At 50.0% G+C, this 22,231-nt stretch overlaps 1 protein-coding gene and 2 long non-coding RNA genes across 37 annotated transcripts in view; 2 read left to right on the forward strand and 1 right to left on the reverse strand.

The window, feature by feature from the left end:
• Positions 1–4,898: 4,898 nt before the first annotated feature.
• Positions 4,899–8,763, forward strand: LOC136793641 (uncharacterized). Its single transcript, XR_010839259.1, has 3 exons — positions 4,899–5,081; positions 6,385–6,686; positions 8,658–8,763. It is a non-coding gene; the product is annotated as an uncharacterized lncRNA (long non-coding RNA).
• An 8,540-nt stretch (positions 8,764–17,303) lies between these two features.
• Positions 17,304–18,695, reverse strand: LOC131749812 (uncharacterized). The gene is made up of 3 exons (XR_010839258.1): positions 18,362–18,695; positions 18,105–18,186; positions 17,304–17,639 (listed from the first exon to the last, which is right to left on the reverse strand). It is a non-coding gene; the product is annotated as an uncharacterized lncRNA (long non-coding RNA).
• A 601-nt stretch (positions 18,696–19,296) lies between these two features.
• LRRFIP1 (LRR binding FLII interacting protein 1) overlaps positions 19,297–22,231 on the forward strand; it is a 147,165-nt gene continuing 144,230 nt past the window's right edge. For 23 of the 35 annotated variants that reach the window (XM_059051638.2, XM_067027241.1, XM_067027236.1 and 20 more), the window contains exon 1: positions 19,302–19,460. In XM_059051638.2, the coding sequence (XP_058907621.1) occupies positions 19,371–19,460 (90 nt within the window). In that variant the 5' untranslated portion in view covers positions 19,302–19,370. Of the gene's footprint in view, positions 19,461–22,231 lie in introns of all 35 variants that reach the window. The other 12 variants (XM_067027238.1, XM_067027246.1, XM_067027253.1 and 9 more) reach the window with 4 other exon arrangements.

Consider the following 22,231-nt stretch of genomic DNA (forward strand, 5'->3'; position numbering starts at 1 on the left):
AAAAAGCATTTACAAAATCCAACACCCATTCATGACAAAAACTCTCAGTAAACCAAGATTTCACCTCTCATTTTCCAGCCACTCCATCCTCCGACTTCTCAGACCGGTAAGTTCTAGCTGCCCCTCCCTGAGCAGACTAGGAAGGGCCCTCCCCCTCTGAGGAACATCCCATTCACATGGATCTCATCCAGATCAGTTCCCTTCTTTCAAGGGTCAAATCCCCTCCAGTTTTTGCTTCTTACGTCACTCTCCAGTGTCCTGAGACAGTGTTTTACATTTTATCCAGAGTTTATCATTGTTCTTTGTGGGGAGATTAGTCCAGTACAAGCTCCTGCACAGTTACTAGAACTGGAATTCCCCCTGGAATCACTTTTTAAATTACCTTTAGTTGTCGGATAGTATTTGTTTAAGGGGGAAACCAAACTGTGATTGGGCCATGGGGTGCTGGGACTTACGTAGGTTAAACACCTATTTATCTGTTGGGGGACTGGCTCCATACACAGACTCCTTCACTGAAGGAGAGTCGAGACACTTCCAGAAACGGCCACTGAGAACGTACGTTTTTCTGGAGGGTAGACTGGGAATAGGTACCGATGGGCTGGACAATAATACAGCCTTTGACTCAGCTGCTTCCCCACACGCAGAAAGCGTCTAGGACCCGGAGGGCAGAATTGAGGAAATGATTCAGTTCTTTAGTTCATCGGCTGATTTTAGCTACACTTCATATGCTGATGGTAAAATTACTCACCCTCCTGCCCAGCCGGCTGTTATGCACACAAGGCAGCCTTGGGAAAACGCAGAGCTGACAGTGGAGGAAGGTGGAGGAGGGGCAGGGATTCAGCTCGATTCAGATACACGTCTGAGACGCGAGCTCTTTATATCTAAGGGTTGTCTGAGCCCCAGGCCGTTGGGTTTCCTTTCCTTTTCTGGTGGTTCCTCAGCTTTCACTGAGATTCCCTGGCTGACCTCCCTAAGGAGGAGGCTCTGGAATAGACCTTCTCCAGCACCCACCCACCCCTGACCCTCCCAAGCTCAGAGGCTCATTGGAGCGGTCACGTTCTACTCCCGAGGAGCCTTGGGTGGCGTGACCAACAGCAGAGGCCACAGGCTGCTGTGCCCACGTGCTCAGCCAGGGCAAGCGAGCGGGCGAGGCAAGGGGGACTCAGCCGGGATGTTCTTGGTCATGTCCAGAGGCAGCCAGGCAGGAGTAAAGGAAGAGCCAGACATCGGGAAAACGCATCCCCCATAAAAAGTGGAGAAATAGCACTTTGTCCACCCAACCATTGTGTCGGCCGGTCAGTTCCCTCTGAGGCTGAGAGCGGGAAGCTGTTTCAGGCGTCTCCCCTGCCTCGGCGGGCGTGCTGCAACCTTCGCCATTCTTTGGCTTGTATTATAGAAGCATCACCTCCATCTCTGGCTCCATCCTCAGGAAGCCTTCTCCCCGTGATTGTGTGTCTGTGTCCAAACTTCCCCTTTGATTAGGACACCTGTCGCATGGGCCCGTGACCCACCCTGACGAACTCACCGCAACCCGATGACCTCTGTAAAGTCCTTCTCTCCAAATAAGGTCACGTTTTGAGGCACTGGGGCTTAGGACTTCAACATATGAATTCTCGAGGGACGCAATTCAACTCATAACACCTTGGACGTCATAAATACTCATGAGAAGGTCAACCAACGTACTTTTTCTTTTTTTTTTTTGTGGTACGCGGGCCTCTCACTGTCGTGGCCTCTCCCGTTGCAGAGCACAGGCTCCGGACGTGCAGGCTCAGCAGCCATGGCTCACGGGCCCAGCCGCTCCGCGGCATGTGGGATCTTCCTGGACCGGGGCACGAACCCGTGTCCCCTGCATCGGCGGGCAGATTCTCAACCACTGCGCTACCAGGGAAGCCCCTAGCAATGTACTTTTGTGTAGGTCTGTCTCTGTGAAAAGCAACTCGAGCATTTGCCCCAGGCCTGGTCCTTTGGGGGTTCCTGAATCAAGAGGAGGCCTTTGGACTCCAGACGACTGTACTGCATTGAAGAGTGTCCCTCAAATTCATGTCCAAGGAACATCAAGGATTGCCAGTAACCACCGGAAGCCAGGAGAGTGGCAAGGAACAGATCGTCCTCAGAGCTTCCAGAAGGAACCAACCCTACCCACACCTTGACTTCCAGGCCTCCAGGACTGTGAGACCACAAATTTCTGTTGGTTTAAGCCCTCCAGTCTGTGGAGGTTTGTTACATCACCCCCAGGACACCAGTACAGACCTCAGCCCAACCTGTGCCCTTTGGGAGGTTACTAGGCCGACACAGAACGTCAGGCCAATGCTGGAGTCTTCCGGAGCACAGCCCTGTGTGTCTGCACAGGTCACGCTCCGTGATGCTAGCCCCCCGTCAGACCCGCACCTGGGCCCCAGGTGACAGAGGCTGTGCACGAAGTTTACCCAGCAGAGGTAATGCTGGTAACATGTATGTACACTCACGATGTCACTCGTTAGCCCCAAGTGACTAAGACAGTTTAGTCTCTGGTTAAGCATTTGGCCACAACAGCAGAAACCAAGAAGGCGGGCGGAGAGAAGGAAGAGGGCAGTGGAGCGGTGACAGCGTGACACTCCAGAGGGCTGGCCGACTAGACTTTGGCCCCTGGAACTGCAGAGAGAGCCCTGAATCGCTTCACTCCTGCTCCCATGAGGGCTGCCGTGTGGCCGGCATTTTCTGCCGCTGACATCTTCGTCACTCTTTTTTTTTTTTTTAACATCTTTATTTGAGTATAACTGTTTTACAATAGTGTGTTAGTTTCTCCTTTACAACAAAGTGAATCAGTTATACATATACATATGTTCCCATAACTCTTCCCTCTTGTGTCACCCTCCCTCCCACCCTCCCTTCGTCACTCTTAACAGCTGAAGAATTGGCAGCACAGAGTCCCTGCCCTGCTGGCCGAAGGCGGGGTGGCGGGCGGGGGTGTAGGCTGAGCTGGTGCACCGGCACCAGGCAGGGTGCCTGGAGATCCCCTCCGCCACCTCCAGCAGGGCCGGGGCTCCCCATGGCCGCCCAGCTCCCTCCACCGGCTCTGCGGACAGGGGAACCCTCGGAGCAGTGAGGCTCCAACCTCTCACCCCTGAAGCCGCAACCTCCCCCCAGTAGAGGCCAGTCTAGGGCCCACCTGGCCTCCGCCCGGCCCTCCCCACTGCGGAGAGAAAAGTACAGCTCGGCACACACAGAGAGAGGTTCAGGGCATGGCCTTGGTGTCTGACAGACTGGACTTGGAGACTGCTCTGACCTTTGCTGGTTGTCTGACCTTTGCACATCACACGAGCTCTCCGAACCTCAGTTCCTCCATCTGTAAAAGATGAATAGGTCCAGTGGTTAGGACTCCGCACTTCCAATGCAGGAGGCAAGATTTCAAACCCTAGTGGGGGAACTAAGGTCCCACATGCCGTGCGCTGTGGCCATAAATAAATAAATTAATTAATTAAAGTGCTTCTTCTTTTTTTTTTAAAAAAAAGAATAAAGTTGGGCCTCAGCCGCAGGAAGTTGTGAGTACTGAAATATCAGGTATGGATAAGACCCAGCACAGAGCCTAAAAAAATGCACTCAAGAGGGGTTTATTTTTTTATATTTCTTTTTTTTAAAATAAATTTATTTTATTTTATTTATTTATTTATTATTTTTGGCTGTGTTGGGTCTTCATTGCTGCATGTGGGTTTTCTCTAATTGTGGCGAGTGGTGGCTTCTCTTGTTGCGGTGCGCGGGCTTCTCATTGCGGTGGCTTCTCTTGTTGCAGAGCATGGGCTCTAGGTGTGCAGGCTCAGTAGTTGTGGCACGCAGGCTCAGTAGTTGCGGCTCGCAGGCTCTAGAGCGCAGGCTCAGTAGTTGTGGCACACGGGCTTAGTTGCTCCATGGCATGTGGGACCTTCCCGGACCAGGGCTCGAACCCATGTCCCCTGCAGTGGCAGGCAGCTTCTTAACCACCGAGCCACCAGGGAAGTCCCAAAAAGGGATTTTGAAAACAGTTTTTTTGGTTGCAAGTTACCAAACCAATTCAAGCTAGCTGGAGTACAAGGGATTTTATTAGATATCTACTGAGGTTGTTCATGGAAGTGGAGGGCAGCCAGGCCTGGGACCAGTAAGTGACGAGCTGTCACCCCCAGGGGTCCTCTCTGCGTCCGCCATCGCTTGTCTGCTTCTCTGCACTCGCAGCAGCCCGCGGTTCTGCAATTGACAAGGGACCAGCCCTGCCTGACGGTCGGTCCCTCTCCCTCCTCTTCCCAAAGTCCCACACGGTCACCCAGAGCCCATCAACGGTTGAGGAAGCTGGAGGCGGTGGATGGTGGGGGCAGGACCGTGAACAAACACGGTGGAAGGAGGGAGCTCTGAGCAGAAGGGGGCCTCATGGGGAGGAGGGGTCCCCTGCAGAGTGATGGCTGTCACATCAGTTGTCACCATTAAATGGCCGCACACGGCCTACCGACTCCAGAGTACAACAGCCAAGCTGGTCTCGTAGTGTTTCAGCTCCTCAGGGCAGGTGTACCTAAGATGCATCCTGATTCCAGAGAGGAAAGGTGCCCGAGCCTGTTCCGAAAGCCGCTGCTATGGGCTAAATATCTGTTCCCGGGAAACTGTCATGTGTTGAAACGTAATCCCCAGTGTATGATGGTATTGGGTGGTGGGGCCTTTGGGAAGGGATTAGGTCATGAGGCTGTAGGATTAGTGTCCTTCTAAAAGAGCCCCCAGAGAGAGCTCCCATCCCCTCCACCCCGTGAGGACACAGGGAGGAGATGACGGTCTTTGAACCAGGAAGCGGACCCCACCAGCCATGATCTTGGACTTCCCAGCCTCCAGGGCAGTGAAACATAAATGGCTGTTGTCTATAAGTCACCCAGTCTGTGGTGTTCTCTTATCTTACAGCCCGAATGGATGGAGGCAGCCACAGAAAGCTCCAGTGAGGCACCCAGCTCAGCGGATGAACCTGTCTGTTGCAAACTCGCAACCGGAAGAGCCCTTGGCCTCGGCCTTGTCAGACTGTACTCTGTTATCCCCGAAGTGGGCTCTGTGAATTCTAGACCTGTGATGTGTTTCCAGGGCAAGGGTCCGAGGTCAGATGGGCTTGGAAGGACTATTCCTTGCAATCCCTTCTCGGAGACTCGGTGCCCATCTGTACACAGAAGACCCCGAGAAGGCCCTGTATTGCAACCTGTTCAACTTTGTTCAAACCAGCGTTTCCCAACGTTTACTGGAGCCCAAACACATTTTTCATGGAGCACCTATTATCATGCCCCGGAATTAGTGGTCCAGGAAACACACGTGGGGGAAAACTCGCCCAGCCCGATACCAGCCCCTCCTCGGGGCGGGGGGGGTGGGGGGAGGGGTCCTTTGGAGGCTCTCCGCGCTGGCCGAGGCGTCCCTGTCCTCCCTTGGGGCCTGACGCCGAGGAGGTCCTTCCTTCCTGCCATTGCACCCACGCCTGTCCCTCGGCCCCCTCGCCCGGGACAGTCGACTCTGCTCAGCCTCCTCCCATCACGAAGTTCTCCCACTTGCCCTCTGGACGCTTTGCCTGTGTCCCACTCAAGTCCACTTCCTGAACTAGACCAAACTCCCGAGAGCGCTCCGACCAACACGGGATGGAGTGGACACATCTCTTCTCTTACACAGTAGATCTCAAAACTTACCCTTCATTCAGTGCTTATCAAAAACCTTCCCGAGTCCCCAGAACTGTGTCAAAAACCTACAGGGCCACCGAGAAATACCCTCCGGGAGCTTCCCGTGTACTGAGGAGGCCAAAGAAAACTTCACAAAGTTCAGCAACAAAATAAACAGTAAATTATTCATGTCAGCAGTACAGTACATGTTGCAATAAGAATAGACGGGTACTCCTGTCCTGCCCCTAGGTCCTTGAGGACACGGGGAGGGGGAAGGGTAAGCTGGGACGAAGTGAGAGAGTGGCGTGGACGTATATACACTACCAAATGTAAAACAGAGAGCTAGTGGGAAGCAGCCTCATAGCACAGGGAGATCAGCTCGGTGCTTTGTGACCACCTAGAGGGATGGGATAGGGAGGGTGGGAGGGAGACACAAGAGGGAGGGGATATGGGGACATATGTATAGGTATAGCTGATTCACTTTGTTATACAGCAGAAACTAACACAACATTGTAAAACAATTATACTCTAATAAAGATTTAAAAAAAAATAATAGACGGGTAAGGCCCCCAAGAGTATAAAAGATAATCAGAATCATCAAAAGCACGCAGTGCCCACCTCCCCACCCCCCACCCCACCCCCGCAAGAAAAGTGCAGCAGATGCATTGGAACAGATGCCAGCACGGAAAGTCAGGCGGGGGAAGGCAGATGTCTGATCTGACTCCGTTTCTCTTTCTTCCTCTCTGGGTTTGCTGTGCAGGATTCTTCTCCCTCAATACTGCGGCCTGAGGACAGGGTTAGTCTCCCCAGAACACGGCAGAGCGTGGAAGACACCTTCCCAGGAGGCGGGCCGGCGGGAAGAGCCTGCGGTGAGACTCCGCCAGCAGGAATGGTAGCTGTGGAAACGCTGATAACCACAGGAACTGCTGTGATCCAGAGGGAGGAAGGGGGCCTCTCAAGGACACCGGAAAAGGCTCTGCCTCACCCTGGGCTCCACCAAAGGATGGAGGGTTCCCGCTTGCCTTGTTCCCAGGGGACATTCAATAAATACTTATCCAATTGGTGAGTGATGGAGTGAATGGTGGGTAAGTGAAAACCACAAAAACACAAAAGTCAGGCCTCCCACCGGAAGCAAGGCCAAGCACAGAATTAAAGGGCCATGTGAATGAATGGATAAATGAATGAATGAATGCCCCATTTCCTTTAGGAAATGAAATAATTTGAATATGGAATACATTTTGGTAATTTGAAATAATTTGAATGGATGCTTTACCCCCAGTCTACCCAGAAAGACCAAAGCAAGTTCTTGCTCAAGACTGGGAAGCAGGAAGTTGATGATGTACCTTACACACTCAAACACACACACACACACACACACACACACACACACACACACACCCTAAGCCGGGCTCCGTGAAAACACACGCACACGCTCACACACACACACACACACACACACACACACACACACACCCTAAGCCGGGCTCCGTGAAAACACACACACACACACACACCCAAACACACACTCACACACACACACACACCCAAACACACACTCACACACACTCACACACGCACTCATACTCACACAAGCAGACCTGTGGACACGTGGCTTCGCACGGCCACGTCTCTGTGCCCTTACCTGGGCCTGTTCTGGAGGCCTTCCCTCCTTCAGCGATTGGCCCTGACCCGATCCTCAGCCCTGTCCCTGCCTCCTCCGGCCCTGCCCCTCCTCCCCATGGCCAGAGGCCTTCCTTCCGGGGAGCTGGCTTCTCATCTCTGTCCCATCAGGGCAGCCAGCGGCTTTGGTCAGCAGCTAAGGTCTGGTGCTGAGCAGGGATCCTGAGTCCCCTTCTCAGAGGAACAAGACGGCGGTCCCTGGAGAGAGACAGAGATGGCTGCAGGGCAGAAAAAACAATTCTCCTTTTGGCCTTCTGAGTTCTTGGCTGAGGTCCCTAAAATAAAACAGTAACAAGAGAAAAACAACTAGAAGTTTATTAACACGCGTAGCTCGTGTACACGTGGGAGATCCCCAGGGAAAAAATGAGTAGCTCTTCAGGGGGGCCTCAGCCACCAGCTTAAATGCCATCTTCAGCTAATGACACAAGAGAAAAGGTGGGAGGTTCATCTGGGAGCTGAGCAGGCAAACAGGGTGAGGCTGTCGGGCAGCTCTAAGCTGTGCCTTCGCCATTGATGCGAGTTTCTTGTGATTTAGAGTCATCCTCTATTCCTGGTACAGGGAAGGAGACCCCCTTATTCATGGAGATACCCTTTCCACGTGCAGATTTCACTTACAAAAGGGCAACTTCTACTCTGTTTGCTGAGCTTTCCCTGTGTCTGCTGTTTCTCGAAATAATCAGCTCAGAATAAGCCTCAAGCCAAAAAGGCGTATTTGGGGATAATGCATCCTGCTACCGGTCGAGGTTTCACTCAAAATTTTCCCCTTCAGGCAGCGAAACCATGGCCCGCGAGGCCCGTGTAAAAGCAAGGATGCAACTCACAGCCTCCCTGCCTGGGCTTTCCTTGGATACAGCTTCTTCCTGTGGGAATAAATCCTATCCGTCCACAGAGCAAGTGCTCCTTCCTGATTTTCCCAGTGAGGTGCTCCGTTGGAGCAAAGCGATTTTATCCCTCCTTTTGCCAACTTGAGACCCACTGGAGACAGGAACGGGCTCTTGCTCATCTTCCTCTTTCTCCGGCCTCTCTCTACTGCACACAGTAGGTGCCCTGATGTACATTTCCAGCATGCTGGACTCTGCCAGGCACTTTGCAGGGTTGTGATTTCATTTAATCATCCCAGAGATGCTAACTTGCATTGTGATTAGATTTTACTGTGAGAAAAGAAAAATTTCCTAAGAAGAAGACCATATAATCTTTGCTCTGCTTGAGGCAAAGCTAAATTTTACAAACTGCTTGTAGCAAATTTTATAAACTGTTCTTTGTCTGGGTTAGAAAGACATAAAGAACTTAACTTGAGCACAGACTGCAGATGAGTAAGTGGTAAACTATTTTTCTCTTACGTTCCTAAAATAGCCCTGGTGCCGGCACGGAGAGCTTCATCTTGGCCCAGAACCCTTGAGCGCTGTTATGGCGGAGAGTAAAACAAGGTAAAGCTCAGGACCCTCCGGAGTGTTTTCAGTTGTTCAGCGTTACCTTCATGTAGAGAAATTTCCAGTGAATTCCTCACAAGAAAGTCTTCAGAGCACTATTCAGTATAACTAAAACTTGGTGAAATGTTTGTCCTATTTAAACATTGGCAAATCCAGCGTACAGTGTACTCTTAAAAGCTACTGCCAAAAATATGGTGAGCATCTTCCTATAATAATGAAAAAGATCTGAAACATCTGTGCTCAATTTCCGCTTTGGAGGACTGGAGTTGAGTAGTTGATAAGGATGCTGCTTTGCTCGTAAACACAGCGATTCCTCAAGGGGAAAAGCTACATTCACTAACTGGTCCATGTAAGTCGTGGAGAGACTCGGTGACTTCCTACTCAAGATGCCTCACCAAGTGGCAGGGACATATACACACTACCAAACGTAGGGTGGCTAGCTAGTGGGAAGCTGCCGCATAGCACAGGGAGTTCACCGCTGTGCTTTGTGACCACCTAGAGCGGTGGGATAGGGAGGATGGGAGGGAGGGTGACGCAAGAGGGAAGAGATATGGGAACATATGTATATGTATAACTGATTCACTTTGTTGTAAAGGAAAAACTAACACACTATTGTAAAACAGTTATACTCCAATAAAGATTTTTTTTTTTTTTTTTTTTTTTTTTTTTTGCTGTATGCGGGCCTCTCACTGCTGTGGCCTCTCCCGTTGCGGAGCGCAGGCTCTGGATGCGCAGGCTCAGCGGCCATGGCCCACGGGCTTAGTTGCTCCGCGGCATGTGGGATCCTCCCGGACCAGGGCACGAACCCGTGACCCCTGCAACGGCAGGCGGATTCTCAACCACTGCGCCACCAGGGAAGCCCAATAAAGATGTTTAAAAAAAAAAATGCCTCACCAATAAATAAGCTACAAGGATATATTGTACAGCATAGAGTATGTAGCCAATACGTTATAATGACTTTAAGTGGAGTATAATCTATAAAAATATTGAATCACTATGTTGTACACCTGAAACTAATATAATATTGTAAATCAACTATACTTCAATTAAAGAATAATCAGGCTTGGCTGCAAAGCAGAAGAAAAAAAAGGCCTCACCGGATGTACAGATGTATACAAACTGTCAAACACTGCACAGGTACCAGGCCAGGACTATGATCACCTGTACCAGACAGAAAACAGGGCAGATGAAACACAGCCTGGAACTCCATGGCTCTGCCCTCCAGGCTACAGACGCTCAGTGACCACGAGAACAGAAAAGCTCACAGGGAGAAAGGGCCACGGGAAATGGGATGAATTGGCAGGCGAGGAAAAAAAGGAGTGAGCTTCACGATTCCTTTCACAGCTGCCACAGTGCGTTGAACTGGACTGTGAGAAAATCACCTTTTTGTTTCCGTGTCCTGATGTTACCTGTGGTCCTTCTGCAGGAAAACAGCACGCCAGTGGGGGTCTGAGACCCCACAACAAGTAAATAGGGGAGAAATAGATGGAATCTCCCCAACCCCCTAAACCGTCCCAGGAGACAAGTGTCAAATAGGCTGACACCAAATATCCCTTCACAGCATCTCTTTTTATCCAGCATCTCCACATCCTGGAGGAAGTGATGTGTAGTCAGTGATGGGTCGTCAGCGCTGTGTTAGGTTTTGGTCTTTCCAAAAGTCATTGCATTAAAACCATGAGTTTAATACGAAGCCTAAAGGAAAATGCTCTCTTCTGTTGCCTGCTTATGTTTTCATTGGTTTGGTTGTTTTCCCATCATAACTTCTTTAAATACCCTTTTTTTTTTTTTTTTTTTTTTTTTTTGCGGTACGCGGGCCTCTCACTGCTGTGGCCTCTCCCGCCGCGGAGCACAGGCTCCGGACGCTCAGGCTCAGTGGCCATGGCTCACGGGCCCGGCCGCTCCGCGGCATATGGGATCTTCCCGGACCAAGTGACGAACCCGCGTCCCCTGCATTGGCAGGAGGATTCTCAACCACTGCGCCACCAGGGAAGTCCTAAATACTCTTTTTTAAAAATTGTATAATCAACACATAATAAGATGCACAAATTTTAAGTGTGCGTGCTCCTGGACATGCATGTAGACATGCATGCAAAAATCCTACGAGTTGTGACAAATGCTTACATGCGCATATGAAAGGTGACCAACTGGTTCCAGTTCTCCTGGGACTATCCCTGTTTGAAGTCTGAAAGTCCCACGTCTCAGGAAGCCCCTTATCCCCAGATAAAACTGGACAGTTCGTCTCTCTACGCAGCAAACACTCACTGAAGATAAAGTATATTTCCATCACCCCAGGAAGTTTCCTTGTGCCCCTTTGTAGTCAATCCACTCACCCTGCAAAGGCAGCCGCTATTCCAATTTCTATCACCACAGCTTAATGTTGCCTGTTGCAGAATTTCAAATAAAGAGAACCATCCAATATATACTCTTTTGTGTCTGGCTTCTTTCACTCAACATCATGTTTTCGAGCTTCATCCACATTGTTGCCTGTATTAGGGGTTTGTTAGTTTATATTGCTGAGTAGTAGTACATCTATAACTATAATTTGCTTATCTGTTCACCTGTTGGTGGACATCGGGCTGATTTCAGCTTTGGGCTGTTACGAACATTCTTGTGCATGTCTTTTTGTGGACATGCTTTCATGTCTCTTGGGTAAATACCAATGACTTGAATGACCGGGTTACAGCGTAAGTTATGTTTCTAAGAATCTTCCAAACAGCATTCCAGAGCAGCGATACGATTTCATACTCCCACCGGCAACGAGTGAGAGTCCCAGTTGCTTGACATCCTCACCCACATGTGGTCTTGTCAGTCTCTCCAATGGTAGACATTCCAGCGGATGTGAAGTGGTATCTCACTGTGGTTTCATCTGACATGATAAGCATGTTCTTAACACTTTTCCTATACTTTTTGGTCATTTGTATATCCTCTTTTTTTTAAACAAACAAACAATTTTTTATTGAAGTGTAGTTAATTTACAGTGTTGTGTTAGTTTCAGGTGTACAGCAAAGTAATTCAGTTATACATATACATATATATATTCTTTTTCCAATTCTTTTCCATTATAGGTTATTACAAGATATTGAATATAGTTCCCTGTGCTATACAGTAGGTCCTTGTCATTTATTTATTTTATATATAGTAGTGTGTGTCTGTTAATCCCAAACTCCTAATTTATCCCTCTACTTCCCTTTCCCTTTCAGTAACCATAAATTTGTTTTCTATGTTTGTGAGTCTGTTTCTGTGTCATAAATAAGTTCATTTGTATCATTTTTAAAGATTCCACATATAAGTGGTATCATATGGTATTTGTATTTCTCTGACTTACTTCACTTAGTATGATAATCTCTAGATCCATCCAAGTTGCTGCAAATGGTATTATTTCATTCCTTTTTATGGCTGAGTAATATTCCATGGTATATATAAACCACATCTTCTTTATCCATTCATCTGTTGATAGACATGTAGGTGGCTTTCATGTCTTGGCTATTGTAAATATTGATGCTATGAACACTGGGGTGCATGTATCTCTTCAAATTAGAGTTTTCATCTTTTCTGGAATATATGCCCAGGAGTGGGATTGCTGGATCATATGGTAACTCTATTTTTAATTTTTTAAAGGAAGCTCCATACTGCTCTCCACAGTGGCTGCACAAATTTACATTACCACGAACAGTGTAAGAGGGTTCCCTTTTCTCCACACTCTCTGTATATCTTCTTATATAAAGTGTCTGTTTAAGAATTCAAATCTCTTGCCTGTTATTTAAATGACTTATTTATCTTTTCCCTATTGATTTGTAGGAAGTCTTTCTACATTCTGGGCAGAAGTGCTTTGTCACATTTACATACTGAGGATATTTTCTCCCAGTCTGTGGCTTGTGCTTTCATTTTCTTACTGAAGTTTTTATATAAGCAGAAATTTTTAATTGCAACAAAATCCAATTTATCAATTTTGGATTTGATGATTAGTGCTGTTTAAAAACTGTCCAGGAAATCTTTGCCTATCCCAAGTTTTCAAAAACATTCTCCTAGATTTTCTTCTAGAAATTTTACAGCTTTAGCTTTTAAGTTTAGGTCGAAAATGTTTCATGATTTCATTATTGTGTAAGGTGTTAGTTAAGGGTCAAACTTTATTTTCTCTATAGATATCCAGTGGTTTGGGCTCCACTTACCCAAAAAAGATTTTCCATTCTTTGCTGAATTTTCTTGGTGCCTTGTTAAAATCAAGTGACCACTGTGGTAGCCTGAATCCCTGTAACCTGTTTTTTTTAATGTCTTTTTCTCTCTGTCCTTCAGTGTGGGTAATTTTACTGACCATTCCTCAGGTTCACTGATCCTTTCTTCTACATTATCCAATCTATTGCTAATACTATTCAAAGATTTTTTAAATTGGAAAGCATTGTATTTTTCAGTTCTACAATTTCCATTTGGTTCATTTTTAGAGTCCCCAAATATTTCCTTAAATTCCTTATGTCTTCTTCCATTATATCCATCTTTCTCATAGTTATTTTATAGTACTCCTCTGCTAATTTCCACATCGAGGTCATCTGTGAATCTTTTCCAACTGATTATATTTTTCTTGACTGTGAGCCTCATTTTCTTGATTCTTCTTGTGTCTAGTAATTCTTTATTGTATACTGGACATAGAGGACATTACATTTCAGAGACTCTGGATTCTATTGCCTTCTTTTGAAGAGTGCTGAATTTGGTTCTATCAGGGAGGGAAGTTACCTCAACCCTTCATAGCACCTTGATCTTGTAGAGACTTGGCTCTAGGTTTTGCTACAGCATGTGTATTTTGATTTTCCTGTGATAGCTCTTAGTCCTCTACTGTCATCTTACTATTAAGGCATAGTCCTTCTGTGGTTTCCATGAAAGGCTCAAGGTGTTTGCCAAGCCCTCTAACTTGGTAAGACTTGAATTTCTAACTTTGTCTTCCTAACATGGGACAGCTGCTGAAATCTCTGCCCAGTTCTTCCAGGCTTCCAGCTTCCATGTGAATTTCCTGGAGTTTCACTCCACACACGCATTGTTCAGGACTCAGCCATGGCTTTCACATAAGTTAGTATGCAGATCTTGAGGCTTAACCCTCTCTGCATCCCTTTTTCTGGGATTTCCTCACTAAATTGCCAGCTGTACTTGTAGTCTCAGACCCTAACATCTATTCCCAATCCAATAACTCTTGAATTCTATTCCCAGTGCACCTTGAGGACTGGAGAATATCCTCTGGGGAAGCGGATGTCACCTTTTACTTCCCTTAATTGAAAGGTTGTAGCCACTCCAGTCTCTATCTGCATTAATTACTCTTCAGTGGGTACTTTTATATTTTGTTTGAGGTTTATAATTATTATTGACAGGAGGATTAGTTTGAGGTAAGAATCCGCCTGCCAATGCAGGCGACACGGGTTCAAGCTCTGGTCCGGGAAGATCCCACATGCCACGGAGCAACTAAGCCCATGCGCCACAACTACCGAGCCTGTGCTCTAGAGCCCGCAGGCCACAACTACTGAAGCCCGCACGCCTAAAGCCCATGCTCTGCAACAAGAGAAGCCACCACAATGAGAAGCCCACGCATTGCAACCAAGAGTAGTCCCCACGCGCCACAACTAGAAAAAGCCCACGCGCAGCCACGAAGACACAGTGCAGCCCAAATAAAACAAATTAAATAAATAAATTAAGAAAAAATTGTGCTCAATTTCCTGTTTAGGTGCCCTTTACTTTCTTCCTTTTTCTTTTTCTTTTTTTTTTTTTTTGGTGGGTGAGAGGAATCCAGCCTTTATCAGATTTTCAAAGGAGTTCACAATCCCCCCAAATTTAAGAATTATTGATCTAGAAACCAGACTTTTTTTTTATCATGAACTCAATCACCAAATATTTTAAAATACACCCCAAATTTTATATATTTATTTATGTGTAAATTGTGTTCATAATCTATTTTCATGTGTGATATCAGGGCACAATATCCACTAAAAATAATCATTAATAATAGGAAATGTAAATGCGTGTTTCAAATTGTTTGCGATGATTATTCACTGTTCTCATCATATCTAATAACCTGATATTGAGACCAATGAAGAGTTCCTCCTGAGTTAGAAATATGTCTCTCATTCTCTTGTTTGTCTGTGATTTGGGGGAAATATTTTCTTGAGAATCTTTTAAATCCTTTGAAGTCATTTATCTACCTTTTGAGTTTTAGTTAAAACTAGATTATGTAACCCATAAACCCATTTCTTGTTCATGCAAATACATCAAAATATTCTGAAAATGGTCTAATGAGAGAGAATGCCATTAGCAGCCCCTGGGAATAGCTTGTGTATCATTATGACATGACCTGTGACCGCTTAAAGTGAGGCTACAGATCACACATTAACATTTGATCTATAACATTCTATTTTTAGTTTAAAATACATATTAATGGAAGTTCTAGTATGTTTCTCCTGCACCCCTGTGTATTGTCGCACGCACCCCACCCTGGAGACCTCAAGTTCAGGAGATGATTTACTGCAAGTCACCCACAGGTATGGCAAAAGGTGAACCAGGTACAGACCATCACGGAGTCAGCGAAGATGAGGAAGGGGGATAGGGATAGAATCAATCAGAGACGAAGGATAAGATAAATTTAAAAATCCAACATGATTCCAAAGTTTTAACTCCAAGAGACATGAAAACATGACTGGAAGTGGTGGTATCCTGGGAGAGGAGAGGCATTTAGAATGACAAATTGGGTTGGGTGAAGCATCAGTCCAATTTTCTGCTTCGAGATGCTGAGAGAGGAAAGAGACAAAGGCCAGCAGGCCACTGGAGACAAACCATTAACCTCCCAGGCGTGGTGGAGACCCTGACCTCAGCCAGCTCCCCTCTGGGCATGATTTTGGCTCCAGGTTCTGTCCACTGCCCTTCAAGCCATCCTTGTGAGTGGCTGCGATTCTCCCTAGCCTTTCTCCAGCTGTAATCCAAGGGAGGTTTTTCCATCCTCTGTTAACTGGAAGAGCAAGGCTGGAGCACGAGTGAACGCTGTTTGAACCACTTGGAAGGCTTTCTCAATGGACCCAGTGAGTCAGCTCACGGCCCACGTGACTGTCCTTCAGAGGGCCCCATCAGAGCAGCTCTGAGTCACCCTCCAGCCTGGATGACTCCTCCAGAGATGCCCATTAACTTCTTCCCCCAGCCGGCTCACAGGCTTGCCTAGTGAGCTCCCGAACAAAAGGGACGCTGTGTCGGGAGTGGAGAGTCCACGTGGGGTCCCCTGTGTGGTGCCCCTCACCGAGGCTGCCTTCACGTATTCGGGGGCCCTTCCTGAAGGGCATCTGTATCTCAGTACCAGGCTTGGAGCCTCAGTACCAGGCTTGGAGATGAATATATTGATTCTCTTGCCCGGGACCTCAGACTCCTGATGTGGCTTCTCTGAAGTAACGCCTTGTGGGTAGTATAATCACCTGGAATAAGAAAGGGGCCACGTGGGAGGGGCTAGGTAGTGCTGGTGGCACAATACAGTCTTCTAGGTAGAAGCGAGTTCAGGGACTGCCGTGCAGGAGAGGCCGAGAGTCCAGAGCAAATAGAAAGCCACAGCTTCCTGGTAAGCCCGTAGCTCAGCGTGATGGACGGGGTCTTGCAGGTTTCTGTATCCCTCAAGGGGCACCCCAAGAACAGGTGACAGCCACAAAGCTGCCTGATGTTCTTGCGCACCTCCCCACGCCCCAGCAGGAGCTGCTGCCCTATTCATTCCAGACCCAGGCCTTTGGGGAGACGAGCTGGAGGACCAACCACTTATTGATCGCCTGTGTGTCAAGCCCTGAGATACATCTTTACATGGACTGCCCCCACCCTGCCAACGCAGGTATCATATTTCCACTTAAAGGCAAGAACTGATTCCAAAGGGAGAAGCAGACAGCTGTAGGGCACATCACCAAAGAAGGAGGAAGCATGCGGATGGTGGTTCAGGAGGTCACGACACCATGGGACCACCTGAGGACCCGCAACATTGGTTCTGATGATTCCCAAAAGGTTGGCCTTTCCCCGATGTGGGTGGTTGATGGGGGAGAGATGGGAGACAGAATTCACCCTAGGGTCTGAGAACACTGTGTAGGGACTGAACTATCCAGAAATACCTCCAGTCAGTCCCCAAAGCAGTGAGTCCCCTGTCTCTGTACAAAACCCAATTGGGATGGTGAGGAGGCGCTTGGGACCTGGACTCAGTGCCCAAAGTCAGCCAGACGCTCTCATCAGGATTGAAGCAGTGGCACATGCAGTCCCCAGTGAGGGAGGAAAGATGAGCAAGACAAGGTCCGTTCCTGCCCTCCTCACATCGTTAGATCAGCACAGAAGAATTCAAGTGCTAGAATAGAGAATCACCTGATGTTCTGAAGACCAGTGAGGAAAGTAAGGAGCAGCCTTGGAGAGCTGGGAAGACTTCCTCCAGAATGGAGAGGGGTTAAGAGAGGTTAAGACTCTGCACTTCCACTGCACGGGGCATGGCTTTGCTCCCTGGTCAGGGAACTAAATCCTGCATGCCATGCAGCATAGCCAAATATTTTTTTCTGAATTTTATTTATTTTTTTATACAGCAGGTTCTTATTGGTTATCTATTTTATACATATTAGTGTATATATGTCAATCAAAAAAGAAAGGAGATGTTGGAGCTTGGATGTGGCTTTGGAAGAGGAGTTCCAGGTATCTCAGGTAAGTCCTGAGAGAACAGCGGCTCTGTCTGTGTCCTTTGCAGTTCTGCCCCGGCTTCCGGCGCAGCACCTGCCAGGAAGCAGGTGTGGGGGAATGAATGAGTGAAGCCATGGGAACAAGCCTGAGCAAAGACGAGTCTTCACCCAGCATCACGGGCTAAGGGAGCAGCGAGCCTCCAGCAGGGCTGAGGGCAGAGCAAGAGATGGTCCTCCAACCAGGACCATGTCACCTAAGGAGTATGGGGTCCTAAGTGATGTAATGTGACATAGAAGATTCAATCAACAGGTATTTCCTCAGTCCCTCCGCTGTGTCAGGTGGAACAAGGTCACAGCCCTAATACCATCTGCCCTGTCGACCCCCCCACACACACTGAGGTCCACTCAGGTGTCCTGAGCAATGGAACCTGGTTCCTCCCTCCTGTGTCACTCCCCCACCATCTTTTCCCTGCAGTAAACCTCCAACATCCTTCTCTGCCACTGTCAGGTCCTCTTTCTGTTCCCTCCTCCATCCAGCTCCCAGGTTACTCTCTGAGAACCCAGACCAACCTGGTCATGTCACTTGATTAGAAATATACCACAATGTCAGCTGTACTCATCTCTAGGGGGAAAATCACAGGTGACTTCAGGATGGCCCTGCCCTCCCATTCTTCCCCAGCCGCATTAAAGAGCTCCCCATACCCCCAAAATACCAGTACCTATTGGTTACTGTGCTTCCGCCGGCACATTTCTTCTTCCCTAATTCAGTACAGACAGCTAGCAGTTACTCGGGCCCTTACCCTGGAAGAGAAGGTAATGGCTTTGTAAAGCGCATCTGGTCCTCCTATTCATTTCCGCGGCACGTGGGATCTTCCCAGACCGGGGAACGAACCCATATCCCCTGCATAGGCAGGCAGACTCTCAATCACTGCGCCACCAGGGAAGGGAAGCCCCTCCTATTCAATTTTAAATCCACCTTTAGAGAGTGGAAGGTAAAGCTGAAGTAGTCATTCCCAAAATCTACTTCTTGAGAGCAGCTGATGTTTCAGACCTTTTCCGAGAAGCTGGGGACACAGGAGTGCGGTGGAGAAGGAAAGGCCCACATCAACACGGGGGTTCTGAACGTGCTGTAAAGCTCAGGGGGCTGGCGGGATCCCACAGAGCGGGATCTGACCTCCCCTGAGCCTGACCCTAGAACCCAGCTTTCACCCATCTGTGAGGCCAGACCCCACTTCACCTGGGGCGCAGGTTTGAACCACGACGTCCCTGCACCCACCCCTGGGTGCAAACCCCTCTCTGCAGCCCACTCCCTCCCTGTGAGCCCTCCAGCGCCCCCGATGAAGTGACTGCTGCCCTGGTGAGGTCAGCCCACGATTACCAGGGGGGTCCACCCTTCAGTGTCCCCCGCCCCGCCGGCCCAGACCTCTCCAGGCATCTCGAGCTCCAGCCTCCCGCCCCTCCCGCCTCCGAACCCTCCGTGGTCCCTTCCCCCCGTCCCCAGCCCAAGCCTTCATCACCCCGTCCCCTGCGCCCACGCGCCCCCGACCCCCAGCCGTCCCAAGTCTGCTGCCGTTTCCACGCTCACCGTCCCCCAGCGTGCCCGCACACCCGTCCCCGCTCCCCACTCGCATCCCCAGCCCTCGTCGTCCCCGCGGGTCGCCGGCGTCCTGGACCCCGTGTCCCGCCGCTCCGGCGTGACCTCGCGCCCCCAGCCCGTTTCCACCGGCACCCCCCGTGTCCTGGCCCCCAGCGCCCCCGACTCCCAGGTCCCCTCTCCGGCGCGTCCCCGCGTCCCCGGCGCCCGAGTTCCCGTGCTCCTCCCACCGGCGCCCCCAGCCCCTGTGCCCCGCGTCCTCGCGTCCCCGCGTCCCCGGCCCGCGCCCGCTGACGCCATGACGCCGCGGCGGAGGGAGGGGCTGAGCGGGCCCGGCCGCACCGAGAGGGGCGTGGGTCCCGCGGCGCGGCGGGCGACGCGGCCGGTGGACATGGGCACCCAGGGCTCGGGGCGCAAGCGGCTCCCCAACCGCGAGCGGCTGACGGCGGAGGACGACGCGCTGAACCAGATCGCGCGCGAGGTGAGCGGCGGGGCCGGCCGGGCGCGGGCGCTGGGGGCGCCGCCGTAGCTGTCAGGCGGCCGGCCGTCCGCTGTGCGTCGGTCCGCCGGCGCCGCGGACGGGGCGCGGGCCAGGCCGGGACCGCGGTGGGCCGGGCGCCGGTCCTCGGCCGCGGGGACAGGCCGGCGGCACCGACCGACCCCTGCCCCCATGTCGCCAGCTCCGTTTGGCCGCCGCCCCTCCCCCCACCGCGCAAGGTGGCCCCGGGCCGGCCGGGTGGGGGGCGAGCGAGCGCCCCGCTCTGTTGCGCCGCATGGTGAGGGTGATGTAGGCCCAACCCTGGAGGCCCGAGGACAGTCCCCGGAGGCCACATGGCCCGGGCGAAATGACCCGCTCCTGTCGATAGCCAGTTGTCGTCTCGATTGACACACAAGGTGCAGCTTGGGCTCGAACCGGGGTCGCCGTGAATCTTGTTTCTGGACCAAGCGTGCAGACGGGTCAGGCACGCCGAGAGGTTCTCCTCAAAGTTTCCCGGGCAGAGTTTATTATAATGGTCGGTGATGAACTTGAAGTGTGGCGAACAAAAGGTGCACCGCCCGCGTAGCTGTACAAGTGCCTTTTTCTCCCACAAGGATTCAGCCTTCAGGTTAAACAAACAGTGACGTAGGCAGAGATGCCCAGCAGATTGGTGGCAACAGCTTCCCTGGGAAGGGGCGTGATTCCTTTGGGCCCACAGTGGACAAGCTTATTTTTTTACCGTATACCCTTTTGTACCTCTTGAATGTGTACCCAGTGTGCTAACTATAGAGGATGTATATGCAGAGGCAGGGCCACCTTCCTGACGCCCTCTCCTCCAGGTGTTGGAGTGTGATAGAGTTTGTCTGCATGTCATTATCATCACCTGGAAAAACTTCCAGGCGATTTAGGCTGAGGCGTCTGGTTGCCTCAGTCAGCTATTTATGGTCTATTCTGTAACCAGTTCTTAGGCGATTTTGCTTTTATGGACACATGGCTGTCAATCAGTACTTGTTGACTACTGAATGAATGAACACTTTTGTTTTTCTCCCTACGCGAAGAGAAAGGCTTTCCAGGAAAACTCCTATTCATCCCTTAAAGCCCACGGTAGATTTGTGTCCTCTGTGAGACCTCCTACATCACCCCGGGGCAGCAGTCTCCCTGCCTTCACTTGGATTCCATTAGGTCTCACTTCCTACGCCTGCTGTGGTAGTCACATGGCCTCAGCATTATTTGTTCACTGGTCTGTCCCCCGTAGAAGGTGACCACCAGGCAGGCAGTGTCTTACTTTCGTATCCCCAGAGCTCAACACAGAGCCAGGCACATAGTAGGTGCTCCTAAGTCTGTGTTGCATTGCCTGAAAAACAAAAGAGGTACAAGGCACTTACAGTACATTTGGCTAAATATAGACATTTGCTAAATGCAGTAGCTTGAACATAATCCCCATCCCCTGTGAAGACGGTCCTTTAAGTATGTATTTAAACATAAAACCAAACAGGTGTTCTCTGGGAGGCCTGAGGTGACACGATCCGTGAGCCTTGTCTTTCTGGCAGTGGTTCTGGTCAAAGGAAGGAGTTCCCTAAGTCCACCTCGTATCTGCTGGACTTTATAAAAACATACGGAGAAGAAAGGCCAGGGGCTGCTCCTGGGTGGACAGCCTTGAGGTCCTGAGTAACTGGGAACCCGCAGTCCCGCCTCCCAGCCAGGGGACGCAGTTGGCGGTGACAAATTCAGACGTGGGCATCAGACCTGGCCTCGAAACTATACAGAGCTCCTTGTGAGCTGTGCGATCCTACTCAGCCCCCTCCCAGCCTCCATTTTCTCACCTCGAAAATGGGGAAGAAGAAATCCCCCGAGGCTGTCGGGATTAAAGAAAGTGAGTAGCAGACATAAAATGAGAAACTAGCTGAATGCGAGGGCTATTCACACACACATCCTCCCAATAAAACCAACCATAGATGTAGTCGTTGCAGATGCTACATGGCACGTATCTGTAGTGTTGGAAGGAGCTGGTGCAACACTTTATGTCTTACTACAAATTGAATTCTATTTCCCAACTGTGAAACTTAGAATCGCTATTCAAATGGCAAATACCTATTCACCATGAAGTTCTCAAGAGTTCTTACAAAAATTAACAAAATCGTCTTAAGTTCCGTGCTTTCGTGTTTGCTCGTTGATTCAGCAGATACATGCTCTCCGAAGCCCTGTCCTAGGGAGTCTGGGATTCAGGGATGGACCTGAAGAGCATCCGCCCTCGAGGAGTTGGGGTCTGACATAGATCAATAACAAAAATAGAAGACAGGAAGAGATCTGAGATTTGAAGGATATTGTTCCCTGAAGGTTTTGAAATGAGAGAGTTACAATTTATTGACGTGACTAAGAAAGGCAATCAGAGGAGGCGCCCCCCCCCCCCGGGTGAAGTGGCATTTTGAGTTAGTCTTGAAGTGACAGAAACCCTGACCTGGGCTGGCCTCCACAAGGGGAAATGATTTGGCTGGAGGATGGATTCCCGGGCAGCCTCAGCAGCGCGGTGGCCTCTCTTCTCCATGGCTCCTCTGCAGCTGGCTCTGCTGGGCCGTCCTCTGCGGGTGGCCTCATCTTCAGGCTGCCTTGCTTTCAGCAGACTGGCTGCCGCGTTCCCAGGCTGCCTCTCCTGAGCCCACACCCTGTCTCTTCCGGTGGCTCTGTCCTGAGAGCTAGAAGCCTCTCCCAGGCCGCCCCTGAGCCACACTCTGGGACCGGGACGGTGGCCTCGGCGGCGTGGCAGTGGGGCAGAG

The sequence above is a fragment of the Kogia breviceps genome, chromosome 2 (assembly GCF_026419965.1).
Source record: "Kogia breviceps isolate mKogBre1 chromosome 2, mKogBre1 haplotype 1, whole genome shotgun sequence".
Classification (NCBI taxonomy): domain Eukaryota; kingdom Metazoa; phylum Chordata; class Mammalia; order Artiodactyla; family Physeteridae; genus Kogia; species Kogia breviceps.